The sequence below is a fragment of the Manis javanica genome, chromosome 8, assembly GCF_040802235.1.
Source record: "Manis javanica isolate MJ-LG chromosome 8, MJ_LKY, whole genome shotgun sequence".
NCBI lineage: Eukaryota > Metazoa > Chordata > Mammalia > Pholidota > Manidae > Manis > Manis javanica.
Window position 1 is genome coordinate 24,737,039 of NC_133163.1, and position 19,367 is coordinate 24,756,405.

Genomic DNA, 19,367 nt, shown 5'->3' on the forward strand with positions numbered 1-19,367 from the left:
TTGGAATTCTCCTTTGGTTCTTGTTTCTGTGATTATTTTTTAACTGCTCTACAAACTACCTGCCAGGGGATTCTGTCCAGCTGGGCTGATGCCAAACATATGGCAGACACTGACCACATGGGATCTTAGGTAAAAGGGATGGGATGACTTTCTGGACTTGCAGTTTCCTTTTCCTGACTCAGAGACTTCAGATTTGGAGGCCAGGAAGAGCCTGTAGGGTTTATTACAGTCTTTTTATTAAGAGAGTTGATTCTGGGCCAGGCACTGTGCAAAATGCTTTACCTTCATTACCTCTTTTGCTTCTCGTAACACTCCTATGAGGTAGGTAGTTATTGCCATCTCTTTACAAATAAGAAAACTGAAACTAGAGAGGTAATAATGTTCTCAAGGTTATACAAGTGGTAAAATGTAGATCTAGGACTCAGACTTAGGGGAGGCTGATCCCAGGCCTGAACTTTGCTACAATGTTTTGCCATCACCTCTGAACCAAAGTACCAACAAGTTCATTTATTCATTCAGAAAATATAGACAGACTCTCCATTAAGTGTAAAACACAGAATATACAGATGAATAAAACAAAGATTCTGCTCTCTAGAGACAATGGAGGGAGAGAAATAAGAAAACCGGTCATGACAGTCCAGCCAATGAGTGCTGTAGGAGCCCAGAGGAGGGTGCTAGCCCAGCCTCAGGTAGGCCAGTGAGGCTTCGGGGAGGAAGTTGAGGCCTAAAGTTAAGATAAGAATCAGTTATCCGTGTGGTGGGTGGGCTTGGCACAGTACAGGAAGCATGGGGAAAGTACAAGGAGTTCCGGGGGACTGGGATGTAGAGGGGCCTAAAGAGTGACAGTGCTGAAGGTGCAGCGCAGTGACAGTCTGGGGTCCTCAGTGAGGCCCTGGACAGACAACAGAGGGCTGGCCCATGTTCAAGCCCCTGTAGTGCTTGGGTGGTGGGGTGTTGCAGAAAGAAAGGCTTAGGGTTTCCACATATTCTTTCTTATTGGCCATTAGTTTTTCAATTTTTTATGATTATGGCTTATGCATAAAGATGGTATATAACACACACATAAAGTATAAAGAATAATAAAGCCCCATATACCCACCCCTCACACTGGCTGTGTTTGCAGGTGGCCGTAGGAAAACACCTGGCTGCTCGCATCCTGTGCCTCATAGTGCTGCCTCTGGCTCTCTATACGGCCATCTACGCTGTTCACTTCATGGTGCTGAATAAAAGGTACAGCAGAGCCTTTCCAGCCTCTCATTTATGGTCTTCATTTTGCCTTTGTACCCATGGAAAGGCTGTGTGATTTCCTGGGCTAGGATGAGGGAGACCAGCATTTTTTTTCCTGTTTGTTTCCTCCTTTGTTCTGTCTTTTGGGTATCTAGAGGGCTCAGAAAGGCCTGGCCTGAAGGAAGAAGAGAATTTCCTAATGGCCAAACTGTCCCATATCCCTAGACAAAGTCCCTTGTGCTTTACAGGGTTGGGCCACTATAACAGTGTGCAGTTGGAGTGAGGATAATAATCCAGTAAAGCCAGCAGCAGCTCTTGTTTAACCAGTAGCTACTGAGTGTCAGGAACTGTGTTCACCATTTGGTACATATTATCTCATACAATCATAATCATTTTTAAGTTCTTTAGGTATTTTTTTCAAACCCCCTATTTATAAATGAGGCTAAGCAAAGTTAGATACTTCTGAAGGTCACTTAGCTAGTTAGTGGCAGAGTTGGGATTTGTATCACAGGTGTTCTAACTCCATCCCCTGTGTCTGTCCCATGATAGCTATGCTGCCACTCTGGTTGTACTTCTTTTAAAATAACTGCACAAAGTACTTCCCAGGCCTCCTGGGAAATCACAGTTTTACTCCATTAACTTGACTCTCTTCTGTTCATTCTTTCCCCACAGTGGCCCTGGCGACGGCTTCTTCAGTTCTGCCTTCCAGTCCAGGCTTTCAGGAAACAGCCTTCACAATGCTTCCATCCCTGAACGTGAGTGTCAGAAGGGCAGAAATACTCCTGGGAGTTGAAGTGGAAAGGACCAGTAGGATAACTTGAGTTGTTTTAGCCTATAGATGGCAAGATGGGAGAAAGATCCAGGTATAGATATGGTACAAGCACTCGAGAGTGACTTGGAACTCAGGAAGTGCAGAGGAAGCTATCTTGAGCAGTGATCTCTTTGACCCTAAGGAATAACTTCTCCACTATGACTGTGGAATCATTGGAATCATCCAAGTCAGCTCTGTGGGAAGGCCAACCAGAGAGAATCTGGTGAAAGAACAAGGCCCTCGAGGGCTGGTGGTCTGTTTCCACCACAGTATTCTGTGACTCATGTCCACTCACTTATTCATGGACAGTAGTTGAGCAAGTGTTTAGGCCCATTGGAGGCTATAGATGGATGCCCTCCGGAGCGCAGAGTCAGTGACTGTACGTACTTGGTATATGAACAGGGAGCAGAGAGCTGTGGGGGTTGAAGAGCAGGAGCTCACTTCTGCTAGGGGGTTGGAGGGGGATCAAAGGAACATAGAACACACTGCCTTGGGGTCAGGTCCTGGAAGAGTGGGTAGATTTCAACAGATGGAGAGGGAGGAGGGGGCATATGGGGCATAGGGGCAGCATGACCAAGGCCAAGATGAGGGCAAAACTTAAGGCATAGGTTATATGCATAAAAGCACTGGAGCATAAGGTTGAAAAGGTAATAGTTCAGATTATGAAAGTTTAAAACATTTGGGTGAGGTGTTGGATGTTATTAAACAGGCAATGGAACCTTTTGAGCAAGAAGAAGGCCAGGAAGGCTGTGCCATAGGGAGATGACACGGGTGGCACAAGTAGGATGGCCAGAGAGGTGGTGGAATTAGAGGCAGAGGATATCCTCCGGAAAGCTATTGCAGGGACTTGAGCTCGGCATGGTGGCTGCAGGGGTAAGGCAAACAGCATATGCAAAGGAGACTGGACATGGGAAGAGGATGAAGGATGTCAGTGAGGACTTGCACCCAGGGGATTGTTTCCTCGACCCAAGGACTATGTCTTTAGTGTCTCCAGTGCCTTGCACAGTGCCTAAAACACCATGGAAAGAATGAGAAATAGGAAAGCAGGCAAAAAAAAAAAGTTGGTTTGGAAAGGCAGATACCGGGTTCCACATTAGAGAAGTTGATTTTGAGATGCTTGGGGAAATCTGAGCAATGGGGCCAGGAGGCTGTGATTGATGCTTTCCAAGGGGTAGCTGATGCTATGGCAGTGGCTGGCATCATAAGGAAACTTTTGGAAGGGGAAGAGAATTGAGGTCAGCTCATTGTGGAATGCAGGAGGAAGGGGGGGGGTAGTTAAGGAAGGAGGCTGCGAAGGAGCAGTCCATGAGTGGGTGGAGGGTTGAGAAGTGGGCACAGCACTTCACAAAGTTAAGATGTTCAGCAGTGAGCTGGCCTGCTTATGTTGGTCTGCACGAGAACTTAGAAAAACAGCTGTGGTGTCAGCCAGTTCATGCTCATTATTTAAAACACCTAGCTCAGCTGTGATTGCTTCTTCTTCTTCTCTTTGGGCGAGAATTCATCCTACCCTGCTCTGGGCTCCCTGTCATGTCGTACACTGTCATACTTTTGCTGAGCATTTGCCCACTGTCCTTTGCTCATCAGTGTGTGAAGCCACCTTCCCCAAGACTGAGTTCTTCCAGGGCCGCAGCCAGGCCTCCTCCACCTTTGGACCCACTTGTAACTCCTGTGGTCTGTTGGCCAAGGAGGAGACAGGAATAGGCCATCACTGTGGAATGAGAATAGTTCTGTGGAGTGGGAATTAGCAGGGCGTCCGTTTACAGGGGGTTGAGAAGGACAGTCATAAGGAAAAGGCTTCTCAGTAAGCAGGGACTGTGGGAGGAGGGGCTGCTCTTGGGTAAGCTGTTTACTCTGTTTTTTTTTTTTAATTCAGAGAAAAAAAAACACCCCAAACCATAGGATGGTTTTGGTATTAGGTTCAAAAGGCACAAAAGGATATATAGGGAAGTCTATCTTAAAAGTCTATCATAACATTATATCTTGGAGAACATTCTGGATGACAGAATGCTTCTTCCTTGTTTATTCCATTGAATGTATGTATAGACGTTGATTAAAGGACAAGTGGTTTCTAATCTTTGTATTATAAACGGAACTTCTTCTGACATCCCTAGGGAGGAGGGGGAGGGCACAAGTGAGCCTGTAGTGAACCCCCTCTGTAGATGGACTGACTCCACTGGAGTGGGAAGGCAGCGGTGCGTCTCGCTTTAGGCCATCCTGGGCTCAGCGGGGTCTGTTAGAGGGCTAGTGAGTCCTGTGGCTTCAGAGGCCTCCCCCAGTCAGGGCCAGCCTCCAGTGCCGTGCCAGCTCACACCTGCTGCCACCCTCCTTCCTCCCAGACCTGGCCTATGGCTCTGTGATCACTGTGAAGAACCTGCGGATGGCCATCGGCTACCTCCACTCCCACAGGCACCTCTACCCTGAGGGCGTTGGCGCCCGCCAGCAGCAGGTCAGTGAGCCTTGTGTGCGCTTGTATTTTGTTTGCGTTAAGCAGCGACACCAAACTGTTTGTCGTGGCTGAACCCACCATTCTCTCTGGCTTCCCGTCCTTCTCCCACGCTGTTTTGCCCGCTGACATGCTCTTCCTCCTGCGCCCTTCTCCTCTGGCTAACTCTGGCTCCTTTAGGCTTCAGTGTGGGGCTCCCCGCCGGCCACATGGCCTCCCTCTTCCTGTGCTGGCTTAGGTGTCCCTCGTCTGAGAGGCTGTCTCAGAACCCTGTGGTAACGCCTGCTTGGTAATGCTGTTCACAGGGAATTGTGAGTGCTCTTTCTTCCTGTTTCTTTGCTGTGGATCGCTGGCTCCTGGAAGGCTCAAGTGCCTAGCACTGTGCCAGGCATAAAGTGGAAGATGAGTAATGTGTAGTGGTTTTAAACACAGACCTGGGAACCAGACCAGATCACCTGGGTTTGCATCCTGGTTCCATCCAAGGAGGACTTTGAACAAGTGCCTTACCGTTCTGTGCTTCAGTTTCCTCATCTTTAAATTGGGAAAAATCAATAGTACCTCTCTCCATTATAGGGTTGTTGTGAGGGTCAGAGTGAGATAGTCATGTGAAGTGCACATTGGGGGTTAGCTAGGAGTGTTATCTGAGAGAGTGAGTGACGCGTCTGTGCCCGTGGTATGGGATGTTAGGTGTGGCTGTGGTGGACCGTGCCTGCGAGAAGAAGCAGAGTACTGGGGAGGTTGGTGGGGCCACGGTGTGGAGAGGCCTTGCATGTTCCAGTAGGTCTGACTTTGTTCTGTAGACCCTGGGGAGGTACTGAAAGTTATTAAAGGGCAATGGGCTGTGATTAGATTTCTAGCTTAGTAAGATCATACCAGTAGGAGTGTGATGGATTGAAAGGAGGGGCAGACCGGGGGTAGGCAACCAGTTAGGAGGCAAAAGTCATGACAAAGGATGGTGAACAGAGGCAAAGACCAGGGAGTGGAGGTGGGAATTGATTCAGGGACACTTCACAGGTCAAGTGTCAGGGCCCAGTAACTGATGATGGTAACAGGATGGCGATGTCAGGGGTGAGCTATGTCTAGGTCTCTAGTTGGGGGTCCAGGTGTATGGGTGGGAATGCTGTGTCACCATGATCAGAAGTGGCGGAGGAAGAGTGGCTTTGTAGATGATAGAGTTCCCTTAGTGTATTTTAGGTCTGGCGCTTGTCTCGGGAAGGAGATCTGAGTATGTGGCACATGGGTGTTAGTGACACAGTGGGATAGGTGCCAGTGCCTAGAATGGGTGTGCAGGGTGGGGTGCCAGTGAAGGCACCCAGGGGAACAGCAACATTTAAGGCAGCTTTAAAGATGCTGAGATCTGCGCCTGTAGAAGCGGCTGAGGAGAAAGGCGGAATGGGCGATTGGAAGGAGTGGAGGGGAATACAGGGAAGAGAGGCCCCAGGCGGAGGAGGTGAGCACAGGTCAGGCGCTGCAAAGACCTCAGGGAAGGCGAGGCCTCTGAGGAGGATAGTTTCTGCGGGCTGGCAAGGGCAGAAGTCCCAGGTGCAGTGACTTAAGCAGTAGGTGAGAGGTGAGGAAGTGAAGGCTACAGGGCAGGCTGTTGTTCTGAGGAGCTTAGAAGTGAAAATCCTCTTGCAAAATGACCAGTATTTTTACTTTGCAAAAAAGTTTTGCTTCTCAAAATACTTTATTATTACTTCCTTATTTACTAGTTTACTAGAAAGCTGACCCAGAATATTGGGTTTTAGGATCAGATTCTCATTATTGATTCTCTACTTATCTCCTAGCCCAGTGGTTCTTAACCCTGGCTGCACTTTAGAGTCCATTGGAGAGCTTTTAAATTCTGATGCCTGGGCTCCACCCTAGAGATTCTGGCTTAATTGATCTGAGATGGGGCCCATGCACTGTGAATTTTTGTTTTGGTTTTAAGCTCTCCAGAAGAATCTGATGTACAGCCAGGGCAGAAAACCACAGCTGGCCCTTTCATGGTAATACCTTGCAATAAAGTGTCATGTAGAAAACAGAATTACAGACGTGGTGACCAGGAGCATTTACACTATGTAAAGGGAGAAAAAGGCCAAGGTCGGAAAAGCCCTATTAAGCCAGTGGGAGCGGTGTTCACTTGCAGCCTGTATGTGGAAGCATGAGATCATGATGGTGGTACAGAGAAAGCACGTTGGGCTAAGGGAGACAAGAGCTGGTTTTGTCATTCACTGAATTACTGAGCCCTTCCTCAGCTGGTTTCTTCATCTGTAAATTGGGGTGTTTGGGCTAAATAGCTTCTAGTAGCCCTCTGTGCCCTGTGGTTTAATGTCTTGTCAACAACTTTAGTTCTGTATTTTTAAATGTTTTTTAAAACATAACATTTATAAAATAAAATTGGAAAATATAGACTATAAGAATGTAAACAAAAGCTCCACATAATTCCAGAAGGTCAGTGTTTATCCACAGGTGTTTGATGTACAACATTCTGTTGTAATAAGATACCTGTGTTCCTAGGAGAGCTCATGTTATAAAAACTCTATTGTAAAAACAAATGTTTCAATGGGAAAAAGAGGCCATTTACTCTACTCACAATAAATAAGTAATTTTTCTTATAGAAATCTTAATAATAATTATTACTGGAAAACAAAAAACAAAAACACAGTGCATGTACGAGCACTACAAATTAACATGCTTGAGCAAATCCAAGGTGGGTGAACTGTTTGTAGCTTTTGCTCAGGAGTGTGGGCTTAATTTCTCATGGCTACCAAAACTTCTTAGTTTCTTGTCTATTCTTAATGCTGTTATCCCTAGTAGAAAGCAAAATGTACTAAAACAAAGTAGCTATAATACATGCATGGTTTTTTTCCTAAATGCTAATTCCAAATCTCTTTGCAAGTTAGTTGTGTTTTGTCCAACTGGAGTTATAAAAACTTACATTGTCGGAGAAATGCCTATGTTTCTGTTATTCCTGGGCATTTATGTTCTTGTTTATATCATTGGCATAATTGTGTTGATATGGTCTCTATCCTGGGAGCATTGGAGTTAGCTGCCTCGGTTTGAATCCTGTTCCCAGAGATAAGCTGTGTCACCTGGAGCCTAATACTAATCTCTGTTTCCTTGTAAGCAAAGTACGGATAACCATAGTACCTACAACATAAGATTTGCCCAGTGCTTGAAACAGTGCCTGGTGAGAGATGGTAGCCATTTTCAGCATCGGCATTTTATAAGCCTTTTCCTATACTGGTAAAAGAGGCTTTGAAACATTTTCTGTGGCTGTGTAACAGTCTTTCCTGTGGATATACCATCATGTTAACTATTCCTCTCTTATCGGACATTTATACTGTTTCCAGATTTTTGCTTTTAGATTAATGGCAGCATTACATGTGTGTACACATGTATATACACACATGTAATTAAAAAATCAGTGCGTACAAAATGGCTATGGGCTAAAATTTCAGGCGTCTAGGGTGAGATATTTATGGAGTTTTTATTTCATTTGGCTATATTCTAGAAAATATAATGGCATGAATTTTTTCCATTAGAACGTTTGAGGCATAGTCTTTTAATTACTTTCTAAAATGCGCTAAATCCTCTTTGTGTGCTGAAGACTGTCTTGTACAGGGTATCATGATTCCTACCTCTAGAAGACTGGAACTTTACAAGATAAGATGTGGAAAGATACAAAGAGACAAATCAAAAAGGCTCTTATGGGAAAAACCCTCTAAATACAGAACGAAGGAGAAAAATCCCACCAATACTACTTCTGAACCTTATTGGAAAACATGGCCTCTCGGGTTGATGGCTGGGGATTCTGAAAGAGGCTTAAGTGATGTCAGTTTGTCGTTGAGTGTCCTGTGGCCAGCTGTGCTGACCGTGATGCTGTTCTCCCTCCCATCCCTACCCAGATCACCACCTACTTGCACAAGGACTACAACAACCTGTGGATTATCAAGAAACATAACACAAACTCAGGTAATGTGGTGTGGGCTGGTGCTTCCTGTGTTATTACCTACTCCTTAACATTTCTCAGGCCTCCAGAAGAGTGGTATGGAGATGGCCTTCCCTGAGCGTTCTTTGGCAACATCTTTCCTGATCTGTTACTCTTTCAGCAGTTATTTTTTAAGGACTACTGTGTTCCAAGCACTGTTGTTGGCACAGGCAGTAGACAGAGAACAACACAGCCATCTCACTCTTAGAGCTGTCATATTGAAGTCAGAGATCAGGGCCAAGGCTTAGATTAATCCAGAAGAGGTTACCTGACATACTGCAAAGGACTAGTGAGTAGCCGCAATTGAGGGCACACAGCTGCTGCTCTCATTTACAATTTAGAGCACACCAAGCCTTGTTTCTACTTTAGAGCAAACCCCAGCATATGGTGCAGCTCAACTTGTCTTTTTTTTCTTTCAATTAGGTATGATTGATGTACAACCTTAGGAAGGTTTCACATGAGCAGCATTGTGGTTTCATCATTCACCCACCCATATTATTAAGTCCCCCCTACCCAATTGCAGTCACTGTCCATCAGCATACTAAGTTGATACAGAGTCATCACTTGTCTTCTCCATGCAATACTGCCTTCCATGTGACCTACCTATATTGTGTGTGATAATTATAGTGCCCCTTAATCACTTTCTTCCTCCCTCCCTACCCATCCTCCCCAACCCCTTCCCTTTGTTAACCACTAGTCCCTTCTTGGAGTCTGAGAGTCTGCTGCTGTTTTCTTCCTTCAGTTTTGCTTCGTTGTTATACTCCACAAATGAGTGAAGTCATTTGGTACTTTTCTTTCTCCACCTGGGTTATTTCACTGAGCATAATACACCCTAGCTCCATCCATGCTGTTGCAAATGATAGGATGGCTGAATAATATACCATTGTATATATGTACCACCTCTTTATTATCCATTCATCTACTGAGGGACATTTAGATTACTTCCATATCTTAGCTATTGTAAATAGTGCTGCTATAAACATAGGAGTGCATATATCTTTTTTTTTGTATCATTAATATAAGATCACATGAGCAACATTGTGGTTACTGGATTCCCCCCATTATCAAGTCCCCACCACATATCCCATTACAGTCATTGTCCGTCAGCATAGTAAGATGCTGTCGAATCACTACTTGTCTTCTCTGTGCTATACTATCTTCCCCATGCTCCCCCGTATGTTATGTGTGCTGATTGTAGTGCCCCCTATTCCCCTTCTTCCCTTCCCACCCACCTTCCCCAGTCCCTTTTCCTTTGGCAACTATAGTCCATTCTTGGATTCTTTGAGTCTGCTGCTGTTTTGTTCCTTTGGTTTTTGCTTTGTTCTTATGCTCTGCGGATGAGTGAAATCATTTGGTACTTGTCTTTCTCCACCTGGCTTATTTCACTGAGCATAATACCCTCTAGCTCCATCCATGTTGTTGCAAATGGGAGGATTTGTTTTCTTCTTATGACTGAATAATATTCCATTGTGTATATGTACCACATCTTCTTTATCCATTCATCTACTGATGTACACTTAGGTTGCTTCCATTTCTTGGCCATTGTAAATAGTGCTGTGATAAACATAGGGGTGCCGATGTCTTTTTCAAACTGGGCTCCTGCATTCTTAGGATAAATTCCTAGGACTAGAATTCCTGCATCAAATGGTATTTCTGTTTTTAGTTTTTTGAGGAACCTCCATACTGCTTGCCACAATGGTTGAACTAATTTACATTCCTACCAGCAGTGTAGGAGGGTTCCCCTTTCTCTACATCCTCACCAACATTTGTTGCTGTTTGTCTTTTGTACAGTGGCGATCCTTACTGGTGTGAGGTGATATCTCATTGTGTTTTTAATTTGCATTAATCTGATGATTAACACTGTGAAGCATCTTTTCATTTGCCTGTTGGCCATTTGAATTTGTTCTTTGGAGTGTCTGTTCAGCTCCTCTGCCCATTTTTTAATTGGATTATTTGCTTTTTGTTTGTTGAGGTGTGTGAGCTCTTTATATTTTTTGGGTGTCAACCCTTTATTGGATCTGTCATTTATGAATATATTCTCCCATACTGTAGGATGCCTCTTTGTTCTACTGATGGTGTCCTTTGCTGCACAGAAGCTTTTCAGCTTAATATAGTCCCACTTGTTCATTTTTGCTTTTGTTTCCCTTGCCTGGGGAGATATGTTCATGAAGTTGCTCATGTTTATGTCCAAGAGATTTTTGCCTTTGTATTTTTCTAAGAGTTTTATGGTTTCATGACTTACATTCAGGTCTTGATCCATTTCGAATTTACTTTTGTGTATGGGGTTAAACAATGATCCAGTTTCATTCTCTTGCATGTAGCTGTCCAGTTTTTCCAACACTAGCTGTTGAAGAGGCTGTCATTTTCCCATTGTATATCCATGGCTCCTTTTCTGTATATTAATTGATCATATATGTTTGGGTTAATATCTGGACTCTCTAGTCTCTTCCACTGGTCTGTGGGTCTGTTCTTGTGCCAGTACCAAATTGTCTTGCTACTGTGGCTTTGTAGTAGAGCATGAAGTTGGGAAGCGAGATACCCCCTGCTTTATTCTTCCTTCTCAGGATTGCTTTGGCTATTCAGGGTCTTTTGTGGTTCCATATGAATTTTAGAACTATTTGTTCCAGTTCATTGAAGAGTGCTGTTGGTATTTTGATAGGGATTGCATTAAATCTGTAGATTGCTTTAGGCAGGATGGCCATTTTGACAATATTAATTCTTCCTACCAAGAGCATGGGATGAATTTCCATTACTTAGTGTCCTCTTTAATTTCTCTGAAGAGTGTCTTGTAGTTTTCAGGGTATAGGTCTTTCACTTCCTTGGTTAGGTTTATTCCTAGGTATTTCATTCTTTTTGATGCAATTGTGAATGGAGTTGTTTTCCTGATTTCTCTTTCTGCTAGTCCATCATTAGTGTATAGGAAAGCAACAGATTTCTGTGTATTAATTTTGTATCCTGCAACTTTGCTGAATTCAGATATTAGTTCTAGTAGTTTTAGAGTGGAGTCTTTAGGATTTTTTATGTATGGTATCATGTCATCTGCAAGTAGTGACAGTTTGACTTCTTCCTTACATTCTGGATGCCTTTTATTTCTTGGTTTTTGTCTGATTGCCATGGCTAGGACCTCCAGTACTATGTTGAATTACAGTGGGGAGAGTGGGCATCCCTGTCTTGTTGCCGATCTTAGGTGAAAAGCTTTCAGCTTCTTGCTATTAAGTATAATGTTAGCTGTGGGTTTGTCATATATGGCCTCTATTATGTTGAGGTACTAGCCCTCTATACCCATTTTATTGAGAGTTTTTATCATGAATGTATGTTGAATTTTGTTGAATGCTTTTTTCACCATCTATGGAGATGATCATGTGGTTTTTGTCCTTCTTTTTGTTGATGTGGTGGATGATGTTGATGGATTTTCATATGTTGTACTATCCTTACATCCCTGAGATGAATCCCACTTGATCATGGTATATGATCCTCTTGATGTATTTTTTTTTAATTTTTATTTCAGAATCATTAATCTATACTTACATGAGGAAAATTATGTTTACTAGACTCCCCCCATTACCAAGCTTCTTGATGTATTTTTGAATTTGGTTTGCTAATATTTTGTTGAGTATTTTTACATCTATGTCCATCAGGGATATTGATCTGTAATTTTCTTTTTTGGAGGGGTCTTTGCCTGGTTTTGATATTATAGTGATGCTGGCCTTGTGGAATGAGTTTGGAAGTATTCCCTCCTCTTCTATTTTTTGGAAAACTTTAAGGAGAATAGGTATTATGTCTTCTCTAAATGTCCGATAAAATTCAGCGGTGAATCCATGTGGCCCAGGGGTTTTGTTCTTGGGTAGTTTTTTGATTACCGATTCAATTTCGTTGCTGGTAACTGGTCTGTTTAGATTTTCTGTTTCTTCCTTGGTCAGTCTTGGAGTAGAAAGTTGTCCATTTCTTCTAGGTTATCCAGTTTGTTAGCATATAGATTTTCATAGTATTCTCTAATAATTCTTTGTATTTCTGTGGTGTCTGTCATGATTTTTCCTTTCTCATTTCTGATTCTGTTTATGTGTGTAGATTCTCTTTTTTTCTTAATAAGTCTGACTAGGGGGTTTTCTATTTTGTTTATTTTCTCAAAGAACCAGCTCTTGGTTTTATTAATTTTTTTCTATTGCTTTATTTTTCTCAATTTTATTCATTTCTTCTCTGATCTTTATTATGTCTCTCCTTCTACTGACTCTGGGCCTCATTTGTTCTTCTTTTTCCAGTTTCAATAATTGTGACTTTAGACTATTCATTTGAGATTGTTCTTCCTTCTTTAAATAGGCCTGAATTGCTATATACTTTCCTCTTAGAACTGCCTTCATTATGTCCCACAGAAGTTGGGTCATTGTGCTGTTGTTGTCATTTGTCTCCATGTGTTGCTTGATCTCTGTTTTAATTTGGTCATTGATCCATTGATTATTTAGGAGCATGTTGTTAAGCCTCCATGTGTTTGTGAGCCTTTTTGTTTTCTTCATACAATTTATTTCTCATTTTATACCTTTGTGATCTGAGAAGTTGGTTGGTGGAATTTCAATCTTTTTAAATTTACTGAGGCTCTTTTTGTGGCCTAGTATGTGGTCTATTCTGGGAAATGTTCCATGTGCACTTGAGAAGAATGTGTATCCTGCTGCTTTTGGGTGTAGAGTTCTGTTGATGTCTGTTACGTCCATCTGTTCTAGTGTGTTGTTCTGTGCCTCTGTGTCCTTACTTATTTTCTGTCTAGTGGATCTGTCCTTTGGAGTGAGTGGTGTGTTGAAGTCTCCTAAAATGAATGCATTGTATTCTATTTCCTCCTTTAATTCTGTTAGTATTTGTGTCACATATGTCAGTTCTCCTGTGTTGGGTGCATATATATTTATAATGGTTATATCCTCTTGTTGGACTGACCCCTTTATCATTATGTAATGTCCTTCTTTATCTCTTGCGACTTTCTTTGTTTTGAAGTCTATTTTGTCTGATACAAGTACTATAACACCTGCTTTTTTCTCCCTATTGTTTGCATGAAATATCTTTTTCCGTCCCTTGACTTGTAGTCTGTGTATGTCTTTGGGTTGAGGTGAGTCTCTTGTAAGCAGCATATAGATGGGTCTTGCTTTTTAATCCATTCTGTTACGCTGTCTTTTGATTGGTTCATTCTGTCTATTTACATTTCGGGTGATTATCAATAGGTATGTACTTATTGCCATTGCAGGATTTGTATTCGTGTTTACCAAAGGTTCAAGGGTAGCTTCTTTACTATCTACCTATCTAACTTTAACTCACTTATTATGCTATTATAAACACAGTCTGATGATTCTTTATTTCTCTCCCTTCTTATTCTTCCTCCTCCACTCTTTGTATGTTAGGTATTTTATTCTGTACTCTTTTGTGTTTCCCTTGACTGCTTTTGTGTATAGCTGATTTTATTTTTTGCCTTTAGTTAGTATTTGGTTGGTCTTTCTGTGCTGTGATTTTATTTTCTCTGGTGACATGTATTTTGCCTTAGGATTACTTCCATCTAGAGCAATCCATTTAAAATACCCTGTAGAGGTGGTTTGTGGGAGGCAAATTCCCTCAACTTTTGCTTGTCTGGGGATTGTTAAATCCCTCCTTCAAATTTAAATGATAATCTTGCTGGATACAGCATTCTTTGTTCAAGGCCCTTCTGTTTCATTGCATTAAATATATCATGCCATTCTCTTCTGGCCTGTAAAGTTTCTGTTGAGAAGTCTGATGATAGCCTGATGGGTTTTCCTTTGTAGATGATCTTTTTTCTCTCTCTGGCTGCCTTTAATACCCTGTCCTTGTCTTTGATCTTTGCCATTTTTTTTATTATATGTCTTGGTGTTGTCCTCCTTGGGTCCCTTGTGTTGGGAGATCTGTGGGCTTCCATGGTCCAAGGGACTATTTCCTTCCACAGCTGGGGGAAGTTTTCAGCAATTATTTCTTCAAAGACACTTTCTGTCCCTTTTCCTCTCTCTTCTTCTTCTGGTACCCCTATTATGTGAATATTGTTCCATTTGGATTGGTCACACAGTTCTCTTAATATTCTTTCATTCCTAGAGATCCTTTTATCTCTTTCTGCCTCAGCTTCTCTGTTCCTATTCTCTGATTTCTACTCCATTAACAGTCTCTTGCACCTCATCCAGTCTGCTCTTAAGTCCTTTTATTGATTGTTTCATTTCTGTTATCTCCCTCCAGACTTCATCCCTTAGCTCTTGCATATTTCTCTGCAGGTCCATCAGCATGGTTATGACTTTTATTTTGAATTCTTTTTTGGGAAGATTGTTTATATCTATCTTGCCAGACCCTCTCTCTGGCGTTGTTTGAGTGATTTTCTACTGGACCAGGTTCTTCTGCCTTTTCGTGTTGATAGAAGTGATCGTTGGCAAGTGGTGCATGTGTCAGCTAGGAGAGCTAAGTCCCTTCCTGCTTGCTGGTCACCTTGCCCTTCTCTGCTGTCTGTGCCGGTTACCTGCACAGAGGGAGCAGTCTCTGGGTTAATCCCCTGAGCTTCTGTAGGCGGGGCGGCCCTCAGGATAGCCTAGGGCTGGGGATCGCAGGCGTGCAGAGTGTGTTCTCCTGCAAGAACGGCACCTCTTCATCCTTTCCGGACTTTGTGCTGGCTTCCTCTGTCTGTACCGGGGAGCTGTGTGCTGGTGGCAGCCTCTGGATCTGGCCCGATTAGCTGCACGCTGGGAGAAGACTCAGTGTGGTTGCTGTGGGCAGGGCTGCTCCCTGGCTGGTCCACAGCAATGGCAGTCAGCCAGTTTGCTTGCAGTGCCGGCCAGGGAGAATGAATGGCAGGCTGCTTATTCCTGTGAGGGGCTTTGGAGCTGTGTTGCTATCCAGGGGCTTAGGGAGCCTGAAGTTCCTTAAGATTCCCAGCCTGCTGGGCTGAGTGTTCTGGGATGATTTTGTTCACTTGTTAAACCCTTGTCCCTTTAAGACTTTTAAAGCACCTGCTTTTCTTTTGTCCCAGGCAAGCTGGCTGTGGGGACCCACTTGCAGTCTCCATCTAGGGTTTTACTTTTCTGTTTCTCTAATATCCAGTATACCATGCAATGTGTGTCTGTGCTCCCGGTGCATATTATTAGGGCTGGTTATTTAGCAGTCCTGTGCTTCCACTCCCTCCCCACTCTGAATCTTTTCCTGCTGCCTGTGATCTGGGGTGGGGGGAGTGCTCAGGTCCCGCCAGGTCTCAGCTTTGTATCTTACCCTTTCATGAGATTCTGAGTTCTCCCAGATGTAGGGCCAGGAGTTGCAGGCATGCAGAGTGTAAATGTAGCCTGGCTGTTGTACTGTATCTTCTGGTCTCTTTTTTAGGAGTAGTTGTATTTGCTGTATTTTCAAAATATATATGGTTTTGGGAGGAGATTTCTGCTGCCCTACTCATCTTGAGCGCCTCCCTCTCCTAATCTGCTTTTAAAGCCCTCCATTGAAGATTTTTCAAAGTTTCTATCTCTTTCTTGAAGTCATCCCTGAGATCTTAAATAGTTTTTCTGTAGCTCCATGATCATGTTTATCATTTTTATTTTGAAATCTTTATCAGGAAGATTGGTGATTTCAGTTTCACTTAGCCCTCTTTCTGGTGTCTTCTGCAGTATTTTTGTTTGTACAAAATTTTTTTGCTCTTTCATTTTTTTAGTAATTCCTATGGAATTACTTTGTGTAGGCAGTGCCTTCTATTGCCCAGAAGCTCTATTCTCTGGATCTGCTGAGCACCTGTAGCAATGAAGGGGGTCACAGGTGAGTGGATCCGGCACCTTCTGGGAAGAAAGCACTTTTCTGCTTCTCAGCTGTAGTGCTTTACTCCACTGCCAGGTCCAGTGAGCCATTTGTGCAGGGAGGAGCCTCTGTGCAATGCCCCTGTAGCTTCTTTAGGTGGGGCCAACCTCTGGCGGGCCTGGCATGATGGTTAGGGCAGCAGGTGTGCAGACCAGTGCTTGCCGGGAGGACGAAGTGGCAGGCTGTGTATCACACTTGGGGGCCTCGGTGCTCCATTGCCAGCCAGGGGAATGGAGCGTCTGAAGCTCCTGAGAGTTCCCAACCTGCTGGGCTGAGTGTGCTGGGATGATTTTGTCTACCTGCCCTTTCTCATGAGCAGTGAGGTCTGTGTAATCTTTGCCCCTTTAGCTTCCCTCTCTCTTTTGAGAAGTCTGTCAAAGTACCTGCCTTTCTATTGTCTCGAAGCGACCAGTTGTGGGTATTTGATTTCCACAAGTGGGTGGAATGTCTGTCTCTCCAAGTTTTCTGCCTGTCTTTGCTTTCCAACCCCACTGATCTCCAGAGCCCCATGTAATGTGGGTTCCTGCTCCCGGAGCAGATCTCCAGGGTTGGGTGTTTAGCAGTCCTGGGCTTCTACTCCCTCCTGAGTCCGTCTCTTCATCTCACCTGTGAGCTGGAGTGGGGTAAGCACTTGGGTCCTGATGGAGCATGGCTTTGATACTTTACCCTTTTCTGTGAGGTCTTCTATTTTCCCCAGATGTAGGAAGTCTGGTCTGAAGTCTTCAAGTTGCTCTTTCAGGATTAGTTATATTTGCTGTATTTTCCTGTTATATATGGTTTTGGGAGGAGGTTTCTGCCTCACTTCTCACACTGCCATCTTTTTCCTGTCTCAACTTGTCTTAATGTAACAGAGTGCTCCTGCCCACTGGTCACCCCTGACCTGGGTCAGTCAGTTGTAGATCTGAGGGTCAGCCAGCCCTGTGGCTGGGCTTGTCTAGGCTGGTGCCTTGGACCTCACTTATACCCACTGGTCTGCCCCCTGCTGGCCTGGGCAAAGCTGCTGTGAAGCATACTTATCGGGCTATCAGGGCTTTGTGACAGGGGCTATAGCTGGATCTTCCTTTCTTTGGTTAGAGCCTTTGCTAGCTTCTGCAGGCTGTGCCTTCTGCAGCAGCTGAGAGAAGAGCACAGGGCATCTCCTGCTCACTTTCTGATCCCCTGCTGCTTGTCTTAGGCCATAGGTGTTCTCTGTGACCCCTCAGCCATTCACACCTGGCTCAGCCTCTCTCGAGTCAGCTGCTCCTGAGCCTTTGTGGTGAAATGGGGTGCTCACCTAAATTCACCTTCTTTATGCCTTTTACCTCCTCTTATTGCCGTGGTTCTTAAACTAGAAATGTGGCATGCACGACTGCTGTCTTTCTCCTCAGCAAATATAAATGATGACACCATTGGGCAGGGTCTATTTCTATACCTTTCAATACTGGTATTGATTGTGTTTTGGTCCAACAGGCCAATTATAAGTGGTCTATCACAGTGAGGAGTTATGAGAGAATACCAGCTTTACTTCTAAAGTTGTGTGGGCATGGGCCAAATCTTTGAACATCCCTCATCTGTTATTCCATTGTGGCTTCTAGGTTAAGGTGGTTGTTGCTCTTCACCCAAGCAACTAAGGATTTTTATGAAGGCAGATAGCTATAAACGCTTTGGGAAGTGGGAACTAAGATTTTTGTGTTCTTGATGGCTATAAATGCCCCTCTCCCCAAATCCATATGAAATAAAAGTTACCTCTTCCATTGACTTATTCAATTGTCAAATTGTTGATTGATCTATTTAAGAGACCTTAAAAGCCCACCTAGGAATGGGCATCTCTATCGTTGAATTCTCTAATCCTCTTGAGAGCCAGTGATTTGTGCTGGCAAATTTCTCTTTCCTGACCTCGATTATTGGGTTACTGGGACAGAAATTTTCAAGTATCCTTCTGTGTTATGATTATTGTTGATTCCTTTTTTATTGTTATCACCTTTCTAGATCCTGATGGCCTTGACTTCTAGGTGATACAGAAGTAGTCCCTTTCTTTCATCATTTCATCGTTTTCTTCACCCTCACACTTAGCAAGTGTATTGCTAGAGACAAGATCATCACAAGCAAAATTTGTAGAGTTTAACATTTGATTTGTGGAGAGCTGGGCAATTTATCATATACATGGAATGAGTTTTTGGAAAACTATTTTTATTACTAAAAGGAAAATCTTACTGTCTGGTTTCTCAGCTTAAGAATCTGACAGTGGGGGCCTCAGTGCCTATATGATAAAGGCCACCTTTCCTAGCCTGGCATTCATAGTCTGGCCCTGCCTTTTCATACCCTCATCTATTCCTACTCTCCTTTTTGCCCACCCACCCAAACCTTATGAAACTATTTGCCATTGATCAAATGAGTTTTGTTCTTTCATCCCTCCATGCTTTTCTCCTCTTGTTCACCTGACAAAATTCTCCTTGTCCTTGAAAAGTCTCTCAAGCTTTATCTCCAGACACCTTCTCTAATCCTCTGAGACTTGCGGGTAGGGGCCTCTTCGCTTTCACAGCACTTTGTCAGTACCTCTAGCACATGTTGGGCTCTAGCTGTTTGCCTGCAGGCCCTTAGTTACTATGAGCCCAAGGAGTGTGAATGATTTTAGATATCAGTGCTTGTTCTTCTCGGCAGATCCCCTAGACCCTTCATTCCCAGTGGAGTTTGTAAGACATGGAGACATCATTCGACTAGAACACAAAGAGTAAGTAAATTTGCTGTTTGGGTTAAATGAGTGGTATGGGCACCAAGATAGGGAGTTCTTCTAAGCTGGAAATGAGCGGAAGTCACATTTGGATGGGGCTCTAGTAAATGGAACAAGGCTGCTGTGCTAATAGGGGACCATTTTGTGAAGGTTGATAAAATGAGCAGGCCAGCCTTTGCCTGCCTCTCTTGGCTTTAGGAAGCTTTGAATTTTGAAGGTACTTTTCAGTTTCTCTTTTCCTAGAGGAACAAAGGAAAAATTTGAGTTGCCCAGAGCTGCTGTGTAAGTGACTACCTTTATAAAGATGTGGGAGTCTGGTTCTGAAAATACGGCAAGCTAGTTTATTGACCCAATATTCTCACTGAAAATGACTAAAAATGCTGAAATAGTATAAAAACAT

At 43.5% G+C, this 19,367-nt stretch overlaps 1 protein-coding gene across 5 annotated transcripts in view; it reads left to right on the forward strand.

Moving 5' to 3' along the window:
• Positions 1-19,367, forward strand: part of POMT2 (protein O-mannosyltransferase 2) — a 57,436-nt gene that overhangs the window by 26,223 nt on the left and 11,846 nt on the right. For all 5 annotated transcript variants that reach the window (XM_037021061.2, XM_073242073.1, XM_073242074.1 and 2 more), the window contains 5 exons: positions 1,124-1,230; positions 1,900-1,982; positions 4,375-4,484; positions 8,372-8,438; positions 18,898-18,967. In XM_037021061.2, the coding sequence (XP_036876956.2) occupies positions 1,124-1,230; positions 1,900-1,982; positions 4,375-4,484; positions 8,372-8,438; positions 18,898-18,967 (437 nt within the window). The remainder of the gene's footprint in view (positions 1-1,123; positions 1,231-1,899; positions 1,983-4,374; positions 4,485-8,371; positions 8,439-18,897; positions 18,968-19,367) is intronic.